Here is a 27910-nt window from a genome sequence, read left to right as displayed (position 1 = left end):
CTCCACCCTGATACTCACCTTCCTGGCTTCCTCTAAGTCCCAACTAAAATCTCACCTTCTGCAAGGAATCCTGCCTTCTTAATTCCAGTTCTAATTAGTTTCTATTTATCCTGTAGGTAGCTTGATTTGTATATATTTGTTGTGTATCGTCTCCCCCTTTAGATTCCAAGCTCCTTGAGGTAGGGACTGTCTTTTGCCTCTTTTTGTATCCTTAACACTTAGCACATGATAAATATTGATTGGTTGATTAACTGAACTACCTAAATCTTGACTTCATTCTCATACCCTTTCCAAAAATCCATTTCCTTGATGCTATTTTTGCATCAACTCCATATGTGCAAGTCATCTTCAGTAATATGCCAAATCCTATTTATACAACTACCATCAGTCCCTCTAATACCCTTTGGGTCACCTGCAGTTTTGATTTTTATGAGATCATGATGATTCACAGCTATGTAGAATCACCAAGAAAATGTTAAAAAGATAGACTTTGATGAAGTAGCAGCTAGAGACCATTGAAGGAGTTATGCAGTTTTCCAAATGCAGCACAGCCTATTATAATAATATTTAACAATGATGAAAAAAGGAATATTAAAAGCTTTTCGAAGGAAAAGGCAATAGGATTTGGTTATTCATTGGATTTGGGGAAGGCTTAGCAGAAGATAATAAAATATTCTCATTCAATTGGGATAAAAAATACTCAAGAAAATAGCTCACAAGAATCAGCTTTCCATCCTGTGGGATGAGGACACCATCTGAGGGGAGACCCATGATGGAGATAGCATGGAAACATTTGGCTCAGACTCAATGGTAGCTTAGGTGACATGGCCTAAAGAAAGGAGGGGGTCCAGTGGTGAACTGAGGTTCATAGGATGAAGAAGCCAACTTTACAAATGAGGATAGGTTGGTCTGTGTAAGCCGCTGTGAGTGGCTAGAAGAACCACTTCCAGCCAACAGCAAGAACCAGTTGAAAGTAGGAAAAGACATCCCCCCCCCAAAAAAAAACGAAGGGAGTAACTCCTGAAGCCTGAAATTCAAGAAGAGAAAATGTGAGAAATTTAAATAGAAGAGAATCTTGTTTTCCAGATAGAAGTAACCAATGTCTCTTCCAAGCCATGGACCCTTGGGACCCCTCCCAACTCTAAAATGCTATGATCATAAATCTCACACTCACTATATGAAGGCGCTAATACAACTCCTTCCTGAAAGTTCTAATAAAATGGGAATTTAGGAAGAAAAAAGCCCTGTAAAATTCAGTATGGAAAAGATGCTCACGTGGAAATCTGTCTGAGTCATGGGTTTAAATAGGTCAGTGCTGTTGAAGAAATGGAGCCCTTAATGATCTAGATAAAAGGCCTCTTTAGCTCACAGTGGTAAAAAGTATTTTCCTGTATGTGTTCACACTGTCTACACAATGTGCTCCTGTGAACCATTTTTATGTTTTTAGGGGTTAGTTTAATTCTGGCACATTGCAAAACCAGTGCATCCGTTAGAGCAAGAAAATCATGTTCATGTTTAAAAAAAAAAAAATCTCTGAAAATCAAGGATAAAACTTAATGCATGAAAACAATGCCCAAATCTGGCTGCCTGAGAGCACAGATGTGTGGGTTAAGAGCAAAATGTAGGGGTTGGCTTTAGGTTCTTTTTTTTTTTTTAATTAATCCAAGCAAGTTTATAATCCAGTGCCAGAATGAAGCCTCTGAACCTGCCAAATTTTTTTTGGCCCTAGTTGTGTTAATAACTATTTCAATCATTCCTTCTCATTGTTTTTCTGACTAGGTTGAGAACTTGCCCAATAATAGGAACACCCCACACACTCAGAGACCTCATAGTCCATTAGACTTCTAGCTCTTTGAGAGCCAGGATTACCTTTTGCCTCTCTATGTATCAGCACATTGCCTGGCGCATACATACAGTAGACACTTAATAAATGCTCACTGACATGATTCTTACAACTCTCAGAATTATCAGAGAAATAATATGATGATCTGCATTTTCCATAATTTATGTGCACACACATAACAATATATTATGTATACGTATATATATATATACATACATACAAGTCATCCTTCATATTTGTAGGCAATATGACTGTTGGTAATTGCTTTTTTCTGTTTGTGTGTGACTAATAGCTACCAGAGTTTTCTCACCATGTTTAAAAGAGATTGTTGGGGCAGCTAGATGGCGCAGTGGTTAAAGCACCGGCCCTGGATTCAGGAGTACCTGGGTTCAAATCCGGCCTCAGACACTTGACACTTACTAGCTGTGTGACCCTGGGCAAGTCACTTAACCCCCATTGCCTACAAAAAAAAACAAAAACAAATAAAAGAGATTGTTCCAGACAGGGGTGTACTGGAGCAGGCTCAAACCAGCTCTGGAGAGCTGGTTGTTAAATTTTCAGTGTGAGCATTTACAGCTTAGGAATTAGCAAATGCTGCAAACCAAGACTTGTTTTATTGTTTTGTTGATCGTCTAGACTTTAGGAAGTGATGGAAGAAATGTTGATAATGCAGATTAAACTTTTAAAGTGCGTTTGTGTCCATCTTCAGACATTTGCTGGCTGTGTGACCCTGGACAAGTCACTTAACTCCAATTACCTTAAAAAAAAAAAAAGACTGGGGAAGTAGGTTTAGGTTTGGGGCAGGTTATAAAGGGCTTAAAAGGGAGGGGAGGGGGCAGCTAGGTGGTGCAGTAGATAAAGCACTGGCCCTGAAGTCAAAAGGACCTGAGTTCAAATCTGGTCTCACTCTTACTAGCTATGTGACCCTGAGCAAGTCACTTAACCCCAATTGCCTCCCTACACACACACCAAAAAAAGTGTGTTTTGTGTCCCTTAATTTCTCAAGGATGTAAATATTTTGGTTCTAGACCAGCTGAGTGAGGTGCCACAGGGGTACATTAAATCAAGAAAAGCAAATGTAAGAAATTCTTCAGAGTCTTCAAACATTTTTGAATAACCTATTTTTAGGAAACAGTTGTGATCTGCATAGACTTACTTTGTAGTAAAAGTTTGAGCCTGGATCCCGAAATAGCAAGAAAAGAAAAAGATTCAGAGAGAGAATATTTTTGGTTCCCCAGAAACCTTTGCTTTCCACCAGTAGGCTAGAGATTTTCCTAGGTTTTCTGTGAGGAAATGAGTTAGATGTGATAAGATGATTCAGACAGTTACTGGCAAACATCTGAGATACAGTAAGCATAATATCATCAGATTGGGAGTGTTAGAGAAGGTACAGTAGGCTTTAAACAGAATTTCAAAAGGTTGCCCACTCAAAAATGAAAAACATTTAGGAGCCTTGAAATTGAACTTCAAAAAATTACTGAAAATAGATTGTAGTTCAGTCTAGGGAGGAGAAAAAATGTTAAGGACAAGCAAAAATATGAAGGGAATGACTAGTATTATTCATTGGGGAAAAATGAATGAAAATGAGGACAAATCATCTGCTAAATTATTATTTAATCTCACTGTGAGACCCCTTGGTATGTGAGGGCTAATAAAAGCTTCCATTTAAATAGCACATAACAATTTATATGCATTTTGTCATCTGATTTTTCACAACTCTGTGGGGTAGGGAGGGCAAGTGTTACTGTCCCCATTTTGTAGATGAGACTCAGAAAGACTGTCACTTGTCCAAATTTACATACCAACTAAACAGTATATCCAAAAACAAGAACCTACTTGTTCTAGTTCCTGATCCAATGTTCTTGCCACTTAATTCATAGCTGGCTTTCCTTTTAAATTTAGCCAGAAAACTGGAGGCAGACAGAGTAGGGAGATTGGAATCTACCATCTCTGAAGCTGTTATACCCTGGGTAATTAACTGCAGTGATATACTATGTAATGCAATTTGAATTTGATGCAGTGAACACATGTAACATGCAGTAACTACTAAGAAATTAAAGACTTGGAGGAAAGATAAAGATAATAGCTTCCCCCCCCCCCGCCCCGTTACCAGCAAGTCTAATCAATCATATCCTAATTATTTACACTTTCCCAATTAAAATCCCCTGACCCCCTAAATATCTGCATAACTTTCTTTTCAAAGATGTTGGATAGAAGGTGCTAAAATTAAGTTCTCTATAATCTTAGTATCCCTTAAGAGTTGGGGATTTGATATCTTGAATCCCTGAGAAGGCCAGAGGCACTATCTACATTACTCAGATAGATTTATCTTGGTTTCTCATCTAGATGACAAAGGCTCAGTAGTCTTTCATATTCCAAATGAACTCATGATGAAGGCACCTGTTGTGAGTCCATGACCTTTGAGAGAGAATGGAAAATATACAAGCACTTAACAGAAATAGGCAAAACCAAAAAACTATTCCCTAAGTGGTCAAAGGATATAAAAAAAAAAAAAACATTCTCAAAAGAATAATTGAGGGGCAGCTAGGTGGCGCAGTGGATAGAGCACCGGCCCTGGAGTCAGAAGGACCTGAGTTCAAATACGGCCTCAGACACTTAACACTTACTAGCTGTGTAACCCTGGGCAAGTCACTTAACCACAATTGCCCCACCAAAAAAAAAAAAAAAAGAAAGAAAGAAAAATTGAAAACTCTTAACAATAATATGAAAGAATGCTCTGAATCAGTAATATTTGAAATGTAAATCAAGACCTCAAGATCAGCAAACTGAAAAAAAAAACCATGTAACTAAAAAATAATAAAATACTTTTATGATTTAAAAAAAATATCAGCAAATTGGCAAAGATGACAAAAGGTAAAAATAGTCAATGTTGGAGAGATTGTGGAAAGAGAGGCAAGCCCATTGATGTGAGCAGTGAACTTGTCCAACTATCCTGGTACCTACTGATTGAGGAATGGTTTAACAAATTATGATACATGAAGGTAATAGAATATTACCATGCTGTAAGAAAAATATGATGAATACAGAGAACTTTGGGAAGATACATATAAGTTAGTGCAAATTGAAAGAAGACCAGAAAAACAACATGGGGCGTCCCAAAAGTCTTAGTGAAGTTGTGAGCTTCAGAACTATGAATGTCACAAATTAACCCCCAAGAAATTTTGTTATTTTAATTTTAAAATATTGATATTTGTATTAAAATTCAGTATAATCATGATCTTGTGCTATACATCACTCGATTTTATTTTCAAACTTTGTGAAAACTTTCATCAGATGCTGCTCAGTGATTGAAAGGATTTCATTTGTCATCCTAGCCTTAAGATCATCCCCCAAAAAATGAAGTTTTGATGCATACCATTTTAATATGACCTCACAAGAAAAAAAAAATCTAACGGAGAGAGATCAGGTGGCCAAGGTAACCAAGCAAGAAGGACTCCTGTACTGGTCTGCTGGTCTGAGGAATTGTTTTCCAGAAAGTGTCACAGGCCATTCATAATAAGAGGATGCCCCACCTTGCTGAAAAACAATGTTATTTAATGATGTTCATTTGATCTCCACTATTTGAAAATGAAAAAAGTTTCAAGTATTTCTAAGTAAGATTCACCACTGACTGCATATTCTTCAAAAAAGGAAGGATCAATAATGTAAAATTTCCTAATGACTCATCAAACATTAACTTTTGGGGAGTCTCATGTTGTCAGACCTGCTAAGACTTCCTCCAGTCCTAATGTGCCAAATGTGATGGTTAACAGCCATTTAGGTGGAAAGTTGCTCCATCAGTCAACTTGTCAAGAGCATCTGGAATTTTCCATTTTTGACTTCATCAGCTGACAGAAGTCTAATTTTGCATCATACTCCTTTCTCTGTTGCATCTGAACAATTGTAGCCTTGTAAATACACTTTTGGAGTTTCACTATTAGCATTCTATGCACTATGGTTTCTGGAATGTTCATTTCATTTGACATAGAGCACCCTGATGTTTTGGAGACTCTGTTCAAATGTCTTTTCAATTTCAGTCACAGTCTCTTCACTTGCTTGACATCCCCCCAGATCTAGTTTTGTTATGAATTGAACCATTTTCTTAAATTTTTTCACCCAATTATTAATTTCTTCCTTCTTGTAATGGGAAGCAAATTTTCTTATTACTGCTGTTATAGACGTGAGTTCAGCTAACCAGAGAATACACTTGACTTTTTTCTTCCATTTTGCCACCTTCCATCTGAGACACTAAGACAAAAATTTTAATTTTGTCATTCCAAATTCATAAGACAAGTATAAAAACATCTAGATCATCAAACTTTCAAATATTTTTATAAGTTCATGTTATTTATATTTATGGAGTCATTAAAGTTTAATACTTCACTATGACTTTTGATATGTAGTATATAGATATAGGCATATACTTACATATATATATATATATATATATATTTATAATTACAAAAATGTCAAAGGAAAAGACAATTGAACCTGAATGCTGCTAAATTATTCTGACCAAGTTTGGCCCCATAGAAGAGCTAGAGGAAGTGACTTCCCCTGCTTCTTTGCAGAGGTAGGGGACTATGGCTTTGGAACACTACACACATCAGGCATTTTCAGTGTATTGTTTATTTTTCTCTTTTTTATTCATTTAATATTTCATAAGAGGTAACTGTCTCTTATGAAAAGATGGGAGATATAAAAACAAAAGATATCCATTTTTTTAAAAGAAGTTATACTGGGAGAAGTGCCATGAAATTGGAGATAGTCAAACATTATACACAGTTTTTTACAAAAAAAAGAAGAAGAAGAAGAAGAAAAGCGTGGAATCTTCACACTATCCTCTGTGAACTTTGATTCCTGGTAAAAATTCTGGCTTCACAACTGGACTCTGTGAACTCATCTTTTAAAAATATTTGAATAATTATATTTCAATGTAATCAGTTTCCTTTGTAATCCTCTGTATTTTATTTATTTTATGCACTTAACAGAATGATTCTGAGAAGGGGTTCATAGGTTTCATCAGACTTCCAAAGGGGTCCACAACACACAAAAAAAAGGTTAAGAACCCCTGTTTTCAAGCACATTATTAAAGGAATGGTTTGTGAGGCTTCAAAAAGGGAAGTAGTGACCAATATGAGCTAGCATGGCTTCATCAAATAGATGCTTAACTAAATATATGTTTGTTGAATTGTCATGCCAGTCTAATCTCATTTCCTTTTTTGATAGTGGTATTAGGTTGGTAGATAAGGGGCGTGCCATAGGCAAAGTATAACTGAATTTAGCAAGACATTTGACAGACTTCTTATTGGAGTTGTGAGCAAACTGGAAAGATGTGGGCTAAATCTTAACAGTTATTATCTTTATTACTAGCAGCTAGCATTTATATAGTCCCTTTAATGTGCCAGATACTTTTGATCCTCATAACCCTCTAGGTGGGTGTTATTATTACTGTCATTTTACAGTTGAGGGAACTGAGGCAAGCAGGTTAAGTAACTTTCTCAAAGCCACACAATATCTGAGGCTGAATTTTTTTTTTTGGTAAGGCAATTGGGGTTAAGTGACTTGCCCAGGGTCACACAGCTAGTAAGTGTTAAGTGTCTGAGGCCGCATTTGAACTCAGATCCTCCTGAATCCAGGGCCAGTGCTTTATCCACTGTGCCACCTAGCTGCCCCTGAGGCTGAATTTTAAGTCAGGTCTTCCTGACTCTAGGTCCAATGCTTTATCCACTAGTTATGGGGATTTGGAATTCTTTGACCAAAACCTAGAGAGGAGTCAATGGGCCAGTGTCATCTTGGAGGCAGGGCTCTCTTGAAGCATCCCAAGGGATATATGTGTCCTTGACCGTATGCTCATTTCATCGATGACTTTGATAAAGATACAGTCACACATTTATGAAAGCTTGACAAGATGGTTAATTTGTTGGCAACAGCCAAGATCCCAAAAAGCTCTTGCTATGCTACAATGGTAGATTGACTCTAACAGGTATAGATACAGTCTTTTGTTTAGGATTTTAAAAAAAACTACAAGTATTAGATGCAACAGGCAGGGATTAAACAATTCTTGTGAAAAAAATTCTAGGGATTTTAGTGGGTGGTAAACTCACTATGAGCTAACAGTGTGACCTGGCAGTCAAAAAGCAAACTCACTGCTTCTATATTTTATTCTATTATAGTATTATAATTATACTTATGACCTATTATCTGGAGTATTGTGCTTGCTTCTGTATGCTAAATTTTAAGAAAATTCATACAAGCTGAATTGTGTCCATCAGAGGGGATCCAGGATGGTGGGAAAGAATGGATACCATGATTTATGAGCATTAGTCGAAGGAACTAAAGGTGTTTTACTTGGGGAACAGAAAGTTCAGAGGGAGAACAACCTAGATGATTTTAAGTTTTTCAAAGGCTGTTAAGCAGAGAGAGTAGACTATTTTTGGTCCCAGGGGACAGAATGATGAGACTAGGTTCAATGTCAGAAAAAAACTTTCTCCCAATTCAAGATGGCCAAAAGTAGAATGAACTGCATCTGGGGTGGTGGATTGCTTTTCACCAGAGGATAGATGGTAACTTGTGATCCTGTTTGGGTGCAAATTGGATGAGGTGACTAGGTCATCTCTGAGGACCCTTCTAACTCTGAGATTATATGAATCTCTCTAATATCCACAATATATGATGACCAGTCAAGTGCTTTTAAGTCAACAAGCATTTATTAAGCATCTATGTACCATGTACTGTTCTAAACACTAGGGATAAAAAAAAAAGCTCCTACTGAGGACCTGAGATAACCCTACTCCCTATTCCAACTGAATTGATTTGGGTTGGCACAAGTCCATGGAACACCCAAAGTGGCCCTTGCTATGACTGGAGTGAGTCATAGACTCCCTACACTGAACAGTTAGAGTTTAAAATGGAACCAAAATGCTAGCTAGCTCTTCAGATTGTATTCTGAATAACTGTGTTTCACTTGTCTTTTTCAGAATGTACTCATTGTGGAGGTAAGCTGGCTTGTCCCCATCCAATTTTTGATAGTTGGCAGATTGTTACGGTGAGTTTTTAAATTAGCACTGTGTTCCCCATCTCCAAGTAGCTATTGGCTTTCCATTGTGTACTAGCTGTTACTCAGATTCTATAGAACAGGGTGGTACAGATGTAATTGTTGTCCATAAATAGCTTAGAATCTTTCCCATTTGTTTGGGAACAAGAAGACTTGGATTCTGGTCAATTGATTTATTGATCGACAAGCCTAGTTCTGCAACTTCCCCAGTTACCTTTCTAACCCTACTCCTTCTCAGTTTTCTCATCAATTAACAGGGGTAATAATATCCACCTTGCCTGCCTAACAGCATTTCTGTTAGCACCAAATGAGGTAATGAATGTGAAAATGCATTGCAAATGATCAAATGCCATACAAATACAAGGTTTCCATTATTAGAAAATTGATGAAATGGCTATTATGTGCTGCTACCAGCCTCCTGTTTGAGAAGTGATGGACTCAGATACAGACCAAGATTTTTGGGACTTTTTCTTTTTCTTTTTTTAGTGAGGCAATTGGGGTTAAGTGACTTGCCCAGGGCCATACAGCTAGTAAGTGTTAAGTGTCTGAGGCCGGATTTGAACTCAGGTCCTCCTGACTCCAGGGCCGGTGGTCTATCCACTGCGCCACCTAGCTGCCCTGGACTTTTTCAATTAGGAATTTGTCTTGTTTGTAATGAGGGTATGGTTCTTGCCTTCTCAGTTGAGGAGAAGAATGAGAGGGAGAAAATGTAGATCTGAAAATAAAAATAACATTTAATTTAAGGGAAAAAATATCTACTATGTGCAAGACAATTTTTTTTTCAAAAAAATAATTCTTTGTTTTTGGATCATGGGATTTAGAGCTGGAGATGAGAAAACTGAGAGCTGAAGGAGTTGTGACATGCTTAAGGTCACACAGATAGCAAATAGTCCACTTTATCCTTTTTCTAATGACTTTAACTTCTATTGACTCATTTGATCTTTATGACAACTACATAAGATTGTTGTTTAGTTGTTTTCAGACTCTGTGACCCCATCTGGGGTTTTCTTGGCAAAGGCACTAGAGTGGTTTTCCATTTCCTTCTCCAGTTCATTTTACAGATGAGGAAACTGAGGCAAACAGGGTTAAGTGACTTGCCCAATGTCACACAACTACTAAGTGTCTGAGGGCAGATTTGAACTCTGGAAAATGAGTCTTCCTGACTCCAGGCCCTGCATTCTATCCACTACAACATTTAGCTGTCCCAGTGTGATGTAGGCGAGATCATCTCTATTTTATAGCTGAAGAAATGTCTGTGTAGTCTCATAACTAGTTAGTGATAGGGCTTGGGGAGCCCAAGTTTGCTAATATCTAAATTTGTGCTCTCTCCCTTATCCTTTGCCCTCTAAGAGTCAGGTTCCAGAGTTCCAGGAAGGTCATTCATCTATTGGACAGCTGAGGTGGAAATTGTGGTACACCTGACCAAAAAGGAAGAAAATATCCTTATCTAGATCAAGTGTTATTAAACTGGGCTTTGTGAACTTTTTTTTTTTGGTTTGTTGGTTTGGTTTGGCTTTGGTTTTGGTTTTGTAAAAAAGATTTTATCCTATGAATTTTATGCATTTTAAAACATTATTCTGAGAAAAGACCCATAGGCTTTACCAGATTGACTGTCAAAAGGGGTCCATGACACCAAAAAAAAAAAAAAATTAAGAACCCCTGGTCTAGAGTAAGCATAGGCAGATATTTGCAATGAACCACATGTAGTTCTCAAATCAACTTTGTTCAGAAAATATTTTAAGGTATTGCCCCATGATTGCCTATATAGGTCACATGTATATAAGTCCATTATTTTCCAACAAAACTTGTGAACTGTCTTCCATTCAAAATAATTGCTCAGTGCAGGCTGTTGAGATGGGATTCTTTTGTTTCACCAATCAGCAACTGACAGCTTATTTCTGGTTTGTTTTGTTTTTTAACTTTCTATGGCCTCTTTTGCTTTAATTGTGCCTCAGGTCTTCATCCCTGATGATCCCCAGCCAAGTGCAGTTGTACCCACCCACCCCCACCTCTCAGTTCATTCCCTGTCACCAGCTGCTTTCCAGACCTTTTCATTTCTTTAGTCACAGAATCACTCCCTAAATGGAGCTGGGGACATGGGGGAGGTGTTTATATATTAAGGGTATTCAAATGTAGAGAGTATGTCCATGAAAATTCATGTGCATTGTATTGTGTCGTATAACCCCCAGGCCAAATTTAGCCCTTGGATGTACACTCACAGCTTCTATTCTAATCAGAGGAAAACCATACATGCATATCCAAAGACTGAGTTTAGCCCTTCAAGCTAACTGCCAAAAGCTTCAAAGGATAGTTTCATCAACACTCAGCTTCCTGGGAGAAGCACAAGCCCTAAAATACAACATCCAACCAGCCCCCTATCCTCTTACTCTCTCGATAATATTCCTAATCATGGCACATTGTTATTGGGGCAAATTGATGTTGAATCTATCTCTGTTCTTTAACACAGGATGTTGTTGGAACTGGGAGGACCATGAAAGCTCTACTTAGCAAAATAGAAAAATACAAGCCCAACATGATTAAGGTGACAAGGTGAGTCTGAAATTCATAGTCAAATTCTATTCTTTGCAGAATATGGGTGCCTTACCCATGATCCTTTGTCCCTGGGAGACCTGTAATTGACCACAATATTTTTTGGCTCCTAGGCTAATAATGATGAGGCAAGGGAAGGGAAAACATTATTTTGTACTGTCTAGAGCCCTTCCCTACCCACCATTCACACTTTGGCCCTTTCTAGAAGTAGCTTAGTTGAGCCCCAGAGATAGTACCCGAACAAGAATGGAAACAGGATCATCACCTGGTAAGGATGACCATGGTAATTCTGTAGATCCTAGGTGTGGGGCGGCAGGAGGTGCATCTTAAAGATTCCAAATAGAACTGGCCATCCCAAGAGATGTTATTGCAGCTACTCATAACATGTTACCTCTTTTTAATGGTAGTTTGTTGGTGAAGAGAACATCCAGAAGTGATAACTTTCAACCTGACTGTAAGTACTCTTCTTGAGAATCTTTTGACTGTGATATTCTATGCTCATAGTCCAGCAGAAGCTGCATAGGGCAGGAAGAACCACAATGTCCCTCTGATGGCTCCAGTTACCTAGCAGGGAGGGTGGGCTCACAACCTGATGAGGGGGGATCCTTTCCACAGCTGATTCCCAATGTGCACATTTCTGTCTTTGTGGGGGGCTGTTAAACTTGGTAATTTATCACTGTTCTCGGCTTTTTATCATGACTTTGTTCCAGAGGTCATGTGATAATAACTCAAATGATTCCCATGGTATATTCCTTCTAAGATCCTCTTTGGGGTAAGATGCTGCCTGTCTGAACAAGGGCAGACTAGAGCCCTACCTCTTCAGTTGTTGTCTCCATTGATCATCCACAGAGCCAAAGTATACATGTGGGAAGGTTGACTCAAATGTCCATTCAGAAACTATGACAAAACAAAATGTATATTAGTAAAGTATTGTTTGACTATATTTCAATAAAATCTGGAAGGAAAACTCCTGGAAGATTAGCCATTTGGCTGATTTTTTTTAAATTGCATTAAATCAGGAAGAGAACACACACACACACACACACACACACCCTCTAGAAAATATCCTCACAGGCCTTGGCTTTCAGAATGTGCTATCCAGGAGATGAACTTTCTCTTCACAGAATGCAACTCTCTAATCTTCCACATAATACAGGCAGGTCAGAAGCCTGAGAAAATAAACTTACAGGCCAATGATTTATTATATCATCTGTAGAAATGACCCCTTTTCCCCCCCTCAGTTGTACAATATCTGGAATGTCATATAATGCAAAATAGCCATGATTTGATTTTCACAAGTTACATTTGCTGTGAAGTCCCTGAAATAAATTTGGCTGAGGTTTTGGTCAGCAAGCTGAATAAACATTAGAACAAGGGAAGGACAGTATGGATGGGGAACATGACAATGACATCAAGTGACTCCCTTCAGACCAAAAACAATTTTTTCCAACCTAAAACATTTTCTTATTTACATGCTAGTAAAAAAACAACTAGGGTTGCTGAAAAGTATAACTGCGTTGCATTTGAATTCTTTAGGCAATGATTAAGAGCATACCGCACTGATCGCTGAAACTGATGCCCAGTATCCAGCACGGTGCCTGGCATATCAGTGATGCTTAATAAATACTTGTTGGTTGGTTGATTGATACAAAGATCAATAAGACCTTCAGGATTTTTAGAGAATTATATGTACACTAATGATTTCTTTTTGGTTTTGTTTTTTGGGTTTTTTGGGGGTTTTTGGGGGGCAATGAAGGTTAAGTGACTTGCCCAGGGCCACACAGTTACTAAGTGTCAAGTGTCTGAGGACTGATTTGAACTTAAATCCTCCTGAATCCAGGGCCAATGTTTTATCCACTATGCCACCCAGCTGCCCCCTACACTCATGATTTTATTGCAAAATAGACTATTGTGGGTACATAAAAAGTGTAAACAAGTGAATAAGAGAGATCTGAATATGTCCATATGGGTTCAAGGGATGTAGTAGATCAGTGGAGGTTTCTTGAAAGAGGTGACATTTGAGCTGGACCTTAAAAGATGGGTGGGATTTCAGCAGGTTGAGATGGGGGGTGGGAGTAAGGCCATTCCAAGGGTCTGGAATAGTGTGGGCAAAGGTGTAAAGGTAAGAGAGTTCAGAATGCTTGTGGAATGATGAAGAGCCTGGTTGGGCTGAAATGCATGGGATGCAGGATGAAAAATGGCATGATGAAAAGCTGTGATTGGTAGATTGATAGATTGATACTTTAAGGTGAATAGCCTTGAATGCTGGGCTAGGATCTGGCCTTTTTTTGGTAGGCCATTGGGGGCAGCTAGGTAGCACAGTGGATAAAGCACGGACCCTGGATTCAGGAGGACCTGAGTTCAAATCTGACCTCAGACACTTGACACTTACTTAGCTATGTGACCCTAGGCAAGTCACTTAACCCTCATTGCCTGCCACCCCCCCCAATTAAAAATTAATACTAGCATTAATATTGCACTTTAGGCGCTATTATTATGTTAATTTTATACATGAGGAAGCTGAGACTAAGAAATAAAGTGACTTGCCCAGGGATACACAGCTATTAATATGTCTTAGTCAGGATTTGAACTCAGGTCTTTCTGACTCCAAGTCCAGTACCCTATCTACTGTACTACCTAACCACCTCAACCAGCCAATCTAGAGCCATTGGAAGGTATCAAGCAGTGGGCTGACATGCTCCGATCAGTGCCTTAGTAGGATTGTTAATGTTCATCCTTAGGTACTCCTCCTCCTAGGTTGCAATGCAGAGCTGCGTGCTTACTTAGGGTCAGTGGGAATGGAGGAGACCTTGGGAATTCATTCTTGTTTCAGGCAAGACCATGGACATGTGACCTTCACAGAAGGAGATTGCCCAACCCAGGCCGCAGTCACCTGACCTGATGTCTAATAACCTCCCCTTGTCAGGAAATCCTTCCTTTTTTTTAACCTAAATCTCTCGTGCTGCCACTGAAGTTAATTTCCTCTTGTTCTGCCCCTTGGATAGATAATGCACTAATTACTGTTCTGCTTATTAACCTCTTGCCTACTTGCAGACCCTTCTGAACCCCACACTCAGAATTCTCTTCTTCAGGCTGAATCCTCCCATTTCCTTTGACCTAACTCCATCAGAGTTGTTTTCCAACCCTTTCCCCACCTGGGTGGCTCTCCCCTGCATTTGCCCAAATACAATGGTAGGATTACCTCACAGTTCCTGCATTCCAGCCTCTTCTTGATGCATGCTGAATTCCAAGAGTAATGGCTGCCATTTGTAAAGCCCATCAGAACTTTCTGAATGTTTTCACTGACATGATTTCGTTTGATCATGCTTACTTTTTTCCACAGCATTACATGAAAAAACTCGTGTTCAGCTTGTTATTCAATGAGGCTCTTGGCTCCTTCTCGCCTCTATTTGTTCAGAGAAATTCTTCAGTATGATTTTGCTTGCAAAGTATATACCATGTCACCTAAGCCCCTATTGAATGGCATCCAGGCCTGTGTATTCCTTATCACTTTACTAGCTTGCTTCTGACCAAATGAATAAATGAACGCAGAATGAATTCATAAAGTCCTGTTAGCTCATAGATTTGTATTTATCTTGTCTTTTTTCCCCCCTACTAAGATACTGGATTTGAGATTCCAGATTTATTTGTGGTGGGCTATGCCTTAGACTACAATGAATACTTCAGAGATCTCAATGTAAGTCTTTTTATTGCTCATAGTTTATATCCTAACCTACAGAGAGAATGTTTAGATTCAATTCTATTTATCGGAAACTCTTTGAAAAACATAACAAAAATGAGAGGCACCATGGCATGATGGGTAGAGAAGCTGGCCTTAGATGTCAGGGAGATTTGGGTTCAAGTTAATTTTGTAACAATGGATAAGTCATTTGGATAAGCCCCCAGGACACACCACCAATAACAACAATAATAATTCAGCAAGTATTTATTAAGTATCTGCTATGTGTCAAGCACTGTACTAGGCACTGGAGATATAAGAGCAAAAATAAAACTGTAACAATAATAATGATGCTGATGATACCTACTTATATAGTACCTTAAGGTTTTCCAAGAATTTTTCATACTTAATTTCATTTGGTTGTTACAACAATTTTTTGAGGGAGATACTGTTATTTTCACTGTTTTGTAGTTCAGGAAACTGAGGCTTAAAAGTTAAATGACTGGGGCAGCTAGATGGTGCAGTGGCTAGAGCACCGGCCCTGGAGTCAGGAGTACCTGAGTTCAAATCCGGCCTCAGACACTTAACACTTACTAGCTGTATGACCCTGGGCAAGTCACTTAACCCCAATTGCCTTACTTAAAAAAAAAAAAAAAGTTAAATGACTTACTTGCTCATGGACATTCCAGTAGCATGTATTGATGGCAGGATTTTTTTTTGGTTTTTTTGTTTTGTTTTGTTTTGTTTTGTTTTGTTTTGTTTTGTTTTTGCAGGGCAATGAGGGTTAAGTGACTTGCCCAGGGTCACACAGTTAGTTAAGTGTCAAGTGTCTGAGGCTGGATTTGAACTCAGGTCCTCCTGAATCCAAGGCCAATGCTTTATCTATCCACTGCGCCATCTAGCTGCCCCTCTGGTGGCAGGATTTTGAACCCAATTTTTTTCAACTCTGAATTCACCACATTGTCCATGTCACTATATTGTCTCCAGGACTATAAGTTGCAGAGGAATTGCTAACATATATCAGCAAATGTAATTTCCATACTGGAAATTTCCCCATACTAATGAAATCACAGGTCCAGATTTTTTTTAAATGATTTAAAATGTAATAAATATATTTTTGTGATCATATCCACCTTGCCTAACAGTGTGTCTGACATGAAATAGGCATTTAATAAATATTAACTGATTGGTTCCTTTTTTCCCCCTAAAAGTTTTTAAAACTTGCCAGATATTTTGTTTAGTTAATGAAAAGATAATATGGTATCATGGTTAGAAAACTGGTCTCAGGGGCAGCTAGGTGGCGCAGTGGATAGAGCACCAGCCCTGGATTCAGGAAGACTTGAGTTCAAATCCAGCCTCAAACACTTGACACTTACTAGCTGTGTGACCCTGGGCAAGTCACTTAACCCCAATTGCCTCACCAAAAAAAAAAAAAATTGAAAGAAAAAAAAAAAAAGAAAACTGGTCTCAGGCAGGAAGACCTACACACTAGCTGTGCAACTCTGAGCAAGTTAAATCTTCTTGTGCCCCAGATAACTCTAAACCTATATGATTCAGAGGGGATATTGATCTACATTGGTAGAGGGATTTCCTTCACTTGGCATTTCCTATACTATAATTATATTATTTTATATATTACATTATATTTATTATTATCATATGCTGTGGTATGGTGTATATTGTATATTGCATTAGATTGTATTAGATCATATCATATCAATTATATTGTATTCATTAAATTTTTTATTGTTTGTTATATTTTTATATTATATTATGTAGTATTCTATTAATAAAAATAATAGGCCTAGAAAAAAATACCAGAAATGCAGGTATACAGAAGTCATTATTATCATTGTTTGACAGCTGGGCAAATAGGCACCCTGAGATAAACTAGGGATTGGTGTATTATCTCTCAATCCTTCTAGTCATCTATTCTGCTCCCTGGTTTATCCTAATAACTGAGTTTCTTGAGCTCATGTCAATGATGGGAATAGCATGACATTTCCTTCCTGTCCTTAAGGCACATACCACACACCTGAGAAGGCTTAGACAAGAGTCCATAGTATACTCAACATCATTACTTCCTACCAGGTGGGGTTGCAAGAAGAGTAGATGTCATAAATTTCACAGAGTGATACATTCCATCTGCACCAGGGCCCTTCAGGATTCTGTTGTCAGAGGCCAAAACTGACTAGAAATCAAAGCTGGAAGAGGGGAGAACGTTAATCCTTTGGCAATTGAGGGATTCACATATGTAGATTTTGCATATGTTTTAAAAATGATGAATATTGATTATAAGTTTGCCACCTCTCTTATTTATGGAAGAAGTTTAGCTGTGCTTCTCTATTTACTGTGTGTCTAATTTATCTTAAAATCCTGTTATTTCAGCATATATGTGTGATCAGTGAACAAGGCAAAGTGAAATATCGAGTCTAAAGAAGTACGTTCTCATCACCTGAACATTTGTGAATTTCCTCAACTCCCCAATTGTCCTATGCCTTTGACTACATTCAAGAAGCCAGTGTGTGTGTGTGTGTGTGTGTGTGTGTGTGTGTGTGTGTGTGCATGTGTGAAAGTCAGCTCTGCAGACATTTTCATGTATTAGGATATTAAAAAGTTGTTTTATCTGAAAGCATTCTTTTCAGGGATCACAACACATCAAGTAGCACATCTTCATCATGAAATACACAGCATGCCTTTTGCTTGGTTTGTTCCAAATCAAACACTCCACCTGGTGACTCAGGACTTCTGTCTGCCTTCATTCTCCCCTGCTACACCTTTTTTGGCCTGGATAGTGCTTTCGACTCATTGCTTTTCCCTGAAATGCACCCCCCCCCAACTTTCTAGTTGCTCAATTTATTTTATTTTATTTTTTTGCTTAACAGTTTTCTAGCTTTTTTTTTTCTTCTGGTCTCAAATTGAGATGAATCATTTTCCTTGAGATTTGAGCCCACACAACTGGGATGCACACAGGAAGGGGAGGTGGGGGGGGTGGGGAGGAAGGCAGTTTAATATATATTTATGTGTTTGCACATTTCTGACAGGCCATTATCATCTGCTTTGTCAAAACCTTTCAGGACCTCAGGGTACGCTGAATCTTAATGACACTATGAAATGAGCCTTTACGTGGCATTCTCAATTTGAACTTCTAGTACGTGACAGTGGTATGTTGAGTATGCACAGACGTGCTCAACTGTGTTTAATACACTGAATTTTAATTAGAAAAAAGCACAGTGACAGTGAGGCTTTCATTTCTAAGCTGTATTCCTTGATTTGAGTGGTGCATGAGCAAATAACCGGACAGCTCCGGACAGTAGAGAGGACAGCTCCATTCACATGTATATTTCCACGCTTGGAGCTAATCAAGTAGAAGTCTGTGCTTATGTTGAAATTATTCCAGTGCTAGTTTCAATTTTCCTCTCTTTTATGTCCAAGGGTGAGCTTCCCCAGCCCCTCCCCTCTTCCCCCCCCCCCCCCCGCCACACACACACACACACACACACACACACACACACACACACACACACACACACACACACAGTCATAAATGTGAATGTGAGAACTCAGTTTGAATAAAAGAAATTCCTTTTCGAGAACAGTAACCACAAGCAAGGGATCACAAAAGGCAAGCTGACTTCACAACTTCTCCTGCCATTTTTACAAGATCTTTTCCTAATTTACAAGGGAGTTTAATGGAAAATAAGCTTTGGAGTGCCAATAGGTCTTACAGTGCTCTCCTTCACTTCCTGAAAGAAGCTGTCTCAGCATAAATAACTGAGTGGCCTTTGCTTTGTTCAGAACCCTATGGGGCATATTATTGTTAAGCTCTGACTTCTTTTCAACTAATAAAGAATAAGAAAACTTGTTACATTTCTTAAGTGTTGATGGTTTTTCCCATTTCTGTGTTGCTGCTTTCATATATAATACACACACTTATAGATAAACATATTCACACATATTTTATATAAGAGAGAAATCTATTATCCATTATATACTTTATATTATATTTCTATTCTATATAATGTTTTATATTTAAATACACGGTAATATATATTATACAATATATAGATATATAAATGTATATTTGTGTACATACACATTTCTAGCCTTTTTTTTTTAAGTGTGTTTGGGCCAGTGGCTTAAATATATTTCAGCGTATACCCACTCTACAGCTTTATTTTTTTTTTCAATCTGGATAAGTTCCAATATATGCAATAGCCTAAGCAAAGAATTACTACAGAATACATTCGCCTCCTTCCTGGCCCTTCCTGCTGCTTAAGTTTGTTTATAAGAACATGGAATTTAGGTTGTAAAAGAAGTTTTTTTTTCCTGTGTATTCCTGTTCCAGTCACAGAAGAAAACAAACCACACCCAACCATCCCAGGGGGAGAAACCAGCAATGGGAATTCCTCCCAGTCCTCTGCTCTAGAAATATTTGTGTCTCAGTTATGGATTGATGGTGACCGAGCTCATTTGGCCAATTTCATGGAATATCAGTAGTAGATGTAAAATGGGACAGCTGGGTCAAAATAAATAGAATAAGCGTAATTATCTATAATGATGCCTCTTCATCAGCTGCCACAAGAGGACACAGAAGCACATTTCCTTTTGGCTATTACATTTATTCATGGACACATCCAGAACGTATGCATTACAAAGATCTTATTTCATAAAGTGCCTTTATATTAATCAATATTAATAAAATAAAGGGATCTGTAGTTTAATTCGAATTTAAGAGCTTTAGTCAGCTTTACAAAATTAGTATGTTGCATATTTTGGCTTGTAGTTGTGAACATAGGCAGAAAGTGAAGGACGTATATTTTATTTATACATATATATACTACATTTTATACACACACATATATGAAATCATACAAATTCAGGCATTTCTGGCATTTTTTTCTATCTTCATCAATAGCCTAACAAAATCCTAAAAAGCAGCTGGGTGACACTGAAGATAGAACACTGGGCCTGGAGTAAGGAAGACCTGAATTCTAATCCAGGCTCAGACACTTACTAGCTGTGTGACCCTGGGCAAGTCATTTAACCTCTGTTTTGACTCAGTTTCCTCTTCTTTAAAATGAGCCAAAGAAGGAAAAGGCAAACTACTCCAGTATCTTTGCTAAGAAAATTCCAGCAAAGAGTTGGATAAGATTGAAATGATTCAACAACAACAGAAGTGGGTAAATCACTTAATCTCTCAAGCAATTCCCTAAAACTAAAGGAGACATAGAACTGCCAAAACAATTTACAGGTCCTTTCAACAAGCATTGATTACATGACTGTTCTGGGCATTCTGCATGCAGCAAGGTCACGATACCTTAGTAAACATAGTTGGTCCCTGCCACTGGAATCTAGATGCTGATAGGTGAGTTTTCACCTTACTATACCCAGATCCAGGCCTCTGCTGTGGCTACCTGGCAATGTCCAAAGCCTCCACAGAGGTGACCTCAACCCCTTTCTAACTCTTTTCAAGCTCTTTAGGGCAGGGACTGGCTTGCTTGATTATATTTTTATCCCTAGGGCTTACCACATGCTGTTGTTCAGTCATGTCCAACTCTTCTTGATGCTATATGGGGTTTTCATGGCAAAAGTACTAGACTGGTTTGCTATTCCCTTCTCCGGTGTATTAAGGCAGACAGAAATTAAGTGACTTGTCCAGGGTCACAAAGCTAATGAGCATCTGGGTGTAACGATTGGAATAACGCCACCTGCTGGATACTTACTGTAGAGGAGTTCTGCCCATGAAGGGAAGGTCTTTGAGGGCAAGACCAGGAGTCAGGAAGTGACGCGGGCTAGTGGGAGGAGGAAGGAAGAGACTGGCGCTCAGTCTCGCTCTCTTTTCCTCTGGACTCTGGTGGAGAAGGGAGCTAGAAATGTGCTCTCCCTTTAATAGATAGAAATCTAGGCCTTTTTCTCTCTCTTTACCAAATTCTTATTCTCCTTAATAAATGCTTAAAAGTCTAACTCTTGCTAAAGCTTATAATTTATTGGCGACCACTCATTAGATATTTTAGACAGTTTAGCTAGAATTTTAGCCCTTAACATGGGACAGGATTTGAACTCAAGTCTTCCTGACTCCAGGTCCAACACTTTATCTATTGAGCTACCTAGCTGCCACTAGCACATAGAAAATGCTGAATAAATGCTTTTTTATTTCTTTCATTAATTCTCAAGTCTAGGCCCCTCTCCAAAACAAAACAAAAAAACCCCACACAAACTAAACTTTGTTAGAATGAAGTGCTTTGCTAACCAAATGTGCTAAATGTTAGCTATTATTGAGTATTGACATTGCTGGTGTTGAATTTATCCCCCCCAAAAATAGGAACAGGAATTGGACCTGTGATTTCATTGATGGAAGAACTTTGTTGAGAAAACAGAACTAGGATTAGGGTTATATTAACTATCAATACAGGTCAACACTTTCACTGTAATTTATAGTCTTAGAAAGTTATTGAGGGCAGAGGTGTCAAACATAGGGCCTTGCAATACTCCTCACCCAAAACAGATTAAAATATAATTGGAAAATATTTCACAAAATTTTAAAAAAATACAGTAAAACATGTTATTGTTCAGTCGTGACCAACTCTTTGTAAACCCATTTGGAGTTTTCTTGGCAAATATACTGGAGTGGTTTGCTATTTCCTTCTCCAGCTCATTTTATAGGTGAGGAAACTGACGCAAACAGGGTTTAGTGACTTGCCCAGGGTCACACAGCTAGTAAGTGTCTGAGGCTGGATTTGAACTCAGGAAGATGAGTCTTCCTAACTCGTGGCCCAGCACTCTAAGCATGATGGCGCCACCTAGCTGCCCACAATAAAACATACATTATATTAATATATGGTTTTCTAAGTCCACATGCCACCCGTAGGGATTATTATGTATGGTATAGTTATCACCATTTCTATTTGAGTTTGACACCACTTGTATAGAGCACTGAGAATTTCCGTGACATCCCTGGGGTCACAGCCAATCTGGATCCGAGGCAGAACATGACCCCAGGTCTTTCTGACTCTAAGGCCAGTTCTCCATCTACTATGACACAGCTGCCACAAAACAAAAACAAAACAGAAAAGCCTCAATAGTTTGACACATAGAGTATAGTTTTTTCAATTCATTTTTGCAAAATTAATGTTGAAAGCACTAATGGCAATGTCAATATCTAACATTTGTATTCAACTTGGGGATTATCAAAGTTCAGTGAAACATATGATATGGCATATTCTTCCTTTGGTCAGCCTGGTGACACAGGGGCAGATAAGTGGTGCAGAGAATAGAGCACCAACCCTGGAGTCAGAAAGACCTGAGTTCAAATGAAGCTGCAGATACTTACTAGCTGTGTGACCCTGAGCAAGTCACTTAACCCTGTTTGTCTCAATTTCCACATCTGTAAAATGAGCTGGAGAAGGAAATGCAAATCACTCCAATATCTTTGCCAAGAAAGCCCCAAATGGGGTCATGAAAAGTTAGACACAGCTGGAATGACCAAACAATAAATATTCTTCCACTGGCAGTGTAGTGTGATAGGAAGAGCACACTAGGTTTGGAGTCAGACAACTTGAAATAGAATTCTAGATCTGCTACTTATGGCTTATGGGAACTTGGGTGAGTAACTTCATATCTCTCACCCTCAGCTTCCTCGTCTATAAACTGAGAGGATTGGATCTATTATCTGTAAAGTGATGTTCTAGGAGATTCATCTAAACCATCAACTGCTCATTTAAATCATAAGATAGGACAGACCACGTGTTGTCCCCTGACAGAGAATTACATATCATGAAAGCCTGACTGATGCAATATGGTCTTCCCATAAGGCAAGAAGTCGGTTTGTTGGATACTGTTTCTAAGACACTGAAATAGTGTCCTTTAGAGATTGGACTCTGCCAGAAACCAAGCAGGTGCTTAGCTGCTTCCCTGTGAGATAGCTTGTACATTCCTGGGGGATGGGACAAAGTTGTTCCCCACCTACCAGCAAACCTAAATCGTACTTCCTAGGAAGTGTTCCCATCTTACTTTCTAAAAATAGGCCAATTAAGTAGCCAGTCTTGGAACTTCAAACTCTAAACCACACTCTTCCCTCAGTTATCTGGGTAATGTTGGCAAAAATAGAATTTGTTTTTCATCTTAATTACCTGAATCTCATGGAGTGCTTTTGAGCCCCGGGGTCATAAAGAATAGTGGGTGGTAGGTGTATAATCACCATTTTATAATAAGTTTCTGCATATGTCTCATTAATGAGCTGATTATGAAGTGGTGATAATACACAAAGTATGCACATACCTGTTTAACTACGTATTTACCATTATGCTTAAGTGGTTAAGAAAGCTTGTGTGTTCGGAACACTCTAACAGTGTTTTCTAAAAGAAGATGCAGATGTAAGCCTATTTTTGGATGGAGAAATTGAAGTGCCAAATTGGATTGTCCAAAGCTAAAAAGCTAATGAGAATGGGGTTTTTGTTTTTCAAAGAAAAGAATGAAACCCTGAATCTTTGAATAAGAATTTTAGATGGAACTTGATCATACTAGATAGTATGTTCATAACTGAGTAAGCATCCCTAGCAAGTATTCATCTTTTACCTGAAGAACTCTATGGATAAGGAACTCACTATCTCCAGGAGTAAGACATTCACTGTTGGATAGTTACTTCAAGCAAATATCTGTCTTTCTAACTTCCACCATCTGTATCTAGTTCTGTCCTCTGGGGCCAAGAAGAATAATGCTAACCCCTCTTTCATATATTTTTACAGCCTTTCAGATACAGGAAGATAGCTACCATGTCCCCAATAAGTCTTCTCTTTTCAAGGCTAATTATGTCCAGTTCATTCACCTAATGCAGCTGTGGTATGGCTTTGAGTTCCCTCATCATTCTGTTTAAGTTATTACAGTGGCATTCCAGTTTAACAGTATCCTTTCTAAAATATGGTGCCACAAATTGAGCACAGTACTCTAGATGTAATCTGACATGGGCAAAGGAGACATATAACCTCCATGTTTCTGTTTCTATTAATGCAGCTTAAATGATCTTGCCTTTATGTACTTTTCATATGAACAGTTGTCTGTTCCTGTCTTTTCCCATCCTGTATTTGTACTGTTGACTTTTGTAAATCTGAGTCATCATATTACATTTCAGCTGATGGAATTTGATCCACTGTTCTAGCTAATTTTTAAATTCAATTCTGTTATCCCTTGTTAGCCCAGATCCCTTTACCAGTTTTGTGTCATCTGCAAATTAGACAAGTAATCCTCCCTCCAAGTCACTGATAATTTTTTTTTGGCCCCAGGACCAAAGACAGAACTTTGTAGCATTCCCCCAGAAATGCATTTTCAGTTTACCATATAACTCCAACATATCTCTAAATCCACAAACCCTACCATTCTGCTCAATCTAGACATTCCCTGTGCTCTTCTGCCTCCATGTTCTTGTTCATACTGAGCCCCCTACACACACATACACACACACACACACACACACACACACAGTGGAATAATTTCTCTGCAAATCTCTGCATCAAAACCCTACCCATCTTTGAGGACTTATTCATCTTTATGATAACCAGTATTTACATAGCATCTTAAAGTTGTAAAACACTTAACCTAGGTTATCTCATCTGATCCTCACAATTTGATGGTAGTGCTCATTTTTATGCCGATTTTATAGATGAAGAAACTGAGACAGAGGGTAAGTGACTTGCTAGTAAGTCTCTGAAGCAGGATTTGAATTCAGATCTTCACAACTCCCAATGAAGCACTCTATCCAATATATCAGCTAGCTGCCTATATTCATTGTAGCACTTAGTACCACGGCCTCTATGGTAGTCACTCAGTAATTGTGTTCAAGTAAATAAGCTGAATATCTTGATTTCCAGCTAATATTATAGCATAGTAAGGACCTAGAAAATCTTAGATTTTCCCCACAATACCCCAGGAAAGCTCTAAAAATGCACCAGAAGAAACAATGATAAAGAAAACCTAAGAGAAAACACTACAAGCTTCTCCTTAAAGGCAAGGACCACATAAGAAAATGGCCAGATATCTACAAAGGCTCTAAATGTACACAATCCTGGGTAAGGTAAAAGGCAGAGCAACATAGATTCATAACAGGAGATAGGACCAGACCAGTGCATAGACGATTCAAGTCCCGGTAACTTCATCAAGGTCCAAGCAGGGCCACACCAGCACCCAAGCAGCCTATGCCCAACCAAGTGCCCAGAAGAAGTCATAGCAGCCCATATTCATCCCACAACAGGAAAAAAAGACCAATGTAACACATGAGGGGAAGGAGAGAAGTCCCTGGAATCTTTCAGGAGACTTGCACAATTGATAATATCTGGTTGGGGTCCATCAAGTTCACAGTAAAGGATAGAGTGAACTCCAGTTTCATATGTGGACAAGGAAAAGGTGATGGCTCAACACCCAAGTTGAGCCAACAAGAGATTGATCTAAAACCCAGGAATTCTTACAGAGGGTGTACCTAAACTTAGCCACCACTTCCAAGGAAAAGCAGTCAGTCCACTCCATCTAGCCATATAGGAGGTAACAGAATTGACCCCAAGCACAAAGTCTCAATCCAGAAACTGCAAATGGAGATATATGTAAGCAGAAGAAAGCACCAAACACAATGAAGAAATACTATAGATAAAGAGAAGCCGAAGAGGTAAACTCAGGAGAAGTAACCCTACAAGGAGTCCAGTTAGAGCCTCAGAGAAAAAGGATGCCTTTGACACCAGGACTATAAGAGAACCTAGAGTGTCAAATGCTTTGAAGGAAAGAAAGAAAAAGAACAAACACCTTACAACAGATCTTGAAACTTATCAAAGAAATAAACTCTCTGGAGATTAGAATAGTCCAAACAGAAAATAATAACTTCATGAGACAACAAAAAATATTAAAAACAAGACCAAAAGCCTGAAAAAAAATAGAAGAAACAATGGACCTGGAAAATAGGTGAAGGGGGACAGCTGACTTATCAGCATAGCTGAGTCAGAAGGAAGTATGGCACCTTTGGCCTTTGTCTACACTAACCCCTGAATCAGCACAGGGCAGGGCCAGGTGATATACACACCTGCCATGAAAGACCAAAGCTTTGGGGAGACAGGTTGAATCAATCAGCCTCCCCCGCCCCCCCCAGCTTGATTTTTTGATCCTATGTGTACCTGCTTGTGTTGATCTCATTCCTCTTGGATTTTGGCTTTCCAGAGCATCTTAGGGTCCAGATTTAGCATGGCCTTAAGTTTTCCTCTCCCTTGGATCTTCATTCAGATAATACTCTTTTCCCAGGAAGAGATTACCCATCCCACCCCTGCCCTATCAAATAGTCCTGATGACTACACTAGTGATGCTGGTATGTGTCAGTTCCATGAAAATACAATAGGTCGGGAATATGACAAATAGTATTTTGAAAATTTGCATTCTGTACTATGAATCATTAGAAAGTCATTTAGAATTATGCTAAGCAGGTGATAAAGATGCCCTTAGCCTTTGACCCAGAGTTTGTATTGCTAGACACAAATATGCATATGTATATGTGTATGTGTGTATGCATATGTGTATATGTATATGGGTATGTGTATGTATGAGTTTGTATATGTGTCTATATTTGTGTATACACATGTATGTGTATATTTTTATAGACACCAATATATTTTATAGAGAGAGAGACACACACACATATATATGTATGTATAGCAACATTTTTCATAGTAACAAAACCCTTGAAATAAATCAGTGCCCATCGGTTGGCATGGATAAATTCTCTGTGGTATAATGCTACTGTACTGAAATTATAAATATGATAATACAGGGAAACTTATATGAACTGATGCAAAATTAAGTGAGTAGAATCAGGAAAACAATATAGGGAAAAAGACAGGAAGAGGAAGGGAACAGACAAAGAGAACAATATGCCTGATGACTACAACAATGCAAGTAGAAGGAACAAAAGAAAAACATCTAAATTGCTGGCTATGAAATTATAGTCAAGCTTGTCCCCCACCCCCCAAAAAAGTTATAAGAATTTAGTTGCTTCTTCCCTCCCTCATTCTTTGCTGAAATAGGGGACTATGGGTGTAGAATGCTTTATATAATGTCAGACCTTTCAATGTGTTCATTAATTTTGCTGGATGATTTTTTTCTCTTTTTTGTTCTTTGTTATAAAAGATGGACCTCTGGGAAGGGGAAAGGGAAGGATACACTGGGAAATGGAAGTGACAGAAAAATAAAAACAATCAGTCAGATATATTTTAGATATTTTGTGAATAATATGAATAAATGGGTGCTAGCTGTGGATAAGGAAGAATGGGTAGCATCTTAAAGGATGGCACCAAAAATCCCAATGACCTTTATAAAAATTACAGAAACATTTCAAATAAACGACAGCCATTTTTGAAAATTGGAGCAATTGACTTAATGAAGTTGATTTCAGGCAAGTCTAGGTTAGCTCAGGGGAAAAGAGCAAGTGTTGGATGGAAGTGAACCATCCTCTGTGCTAGAATGGCAGAAAAATATCTGTTGGTCTTGCTCAATAGCAGGTTGTTTATGAAGTAACAAAACCTCGTATTTATACAACATTTCAAGATTTACAAAGCACTTTCCTCAACCAGAGAGGAGAAAACTGAGGGACAAATGAAAAAAAAAAGGTGGTAAGGCTTATGAAGAATTGTTCCCTAGAAGCTATTAAGTGATTTCTACCTCTGGGATCATAGAACAATGTAGGCAGCTTATGCAACTCAAATCCATTGTTTAATCCTAGCATCAGAGATCTGGACCTGGGAGAGACCTCAGT

At 38.5% G+C, this 27910-nt stretch overlaps 1 protein-coding gene across 2 annotated transcripts in view; it reads left to right on the top strand.

Annotated features, from left to right (window-relative positions):
- The window catches only part of PRTFDC1 (phosphoribosyl transferase domain containing 1), a 107144-nt gene extending 88552 nt beyond the window's left edge, over nucleotides 1-18592 (top strand). Inside the window, exons 5-9 of one of the 2 annotated variants that reach the window (XM_043968037.1) lie at nucleotides 8824-8841; nucleotides 11368-11450; nucleotides 11858-11904; nucleotides 15071-15147; nucleotides 17518-18592. In XM_043968037.1, the coding sequence (XP_043823972.1) occupies nucleotides 8824-8841; nucleotides 11368-11450; nucleotides 11858-11904; nucleotides 15071-15147; nucleotides 17518-17565 (273 nt within the window). In that variant the 3' untranslated portion in view covers nucleotides 17566-18592. Of the gene's footprint in view, nucleotides 1-8823; nucleotides 8842-11367; nucleotides 11451-11857; nucleotides 11905-14283; nucleotides 14483-15070; nucleotides 15148-17517 lie in introns of those variants that run through there. The other variant, XM_043968038.1, reaches the window with a different exon arrangement.
- Nucleotides 18593-27910: the final 9318 nt, after the last annotated feature.

Source organism: Dromiciops gliroides, chromosome 5 (assembly GCF_019393635.1).
Source record: "Dromiciops gliroides isolate mDroGli1 chromosome 5, mDroGli1.pri, whole genome shotgun sequence".
NCBI lineage: Eukaryota > Metazoa > Chordata > Mammalia > Microbiotheria > Microbiotheriidae > Dromiciops > Dromiciops gliroides.
Note: the sequence above shows the minus strand (reverse complement) of the source record. Positions and strands in the feature narration are given on the sequence as shown.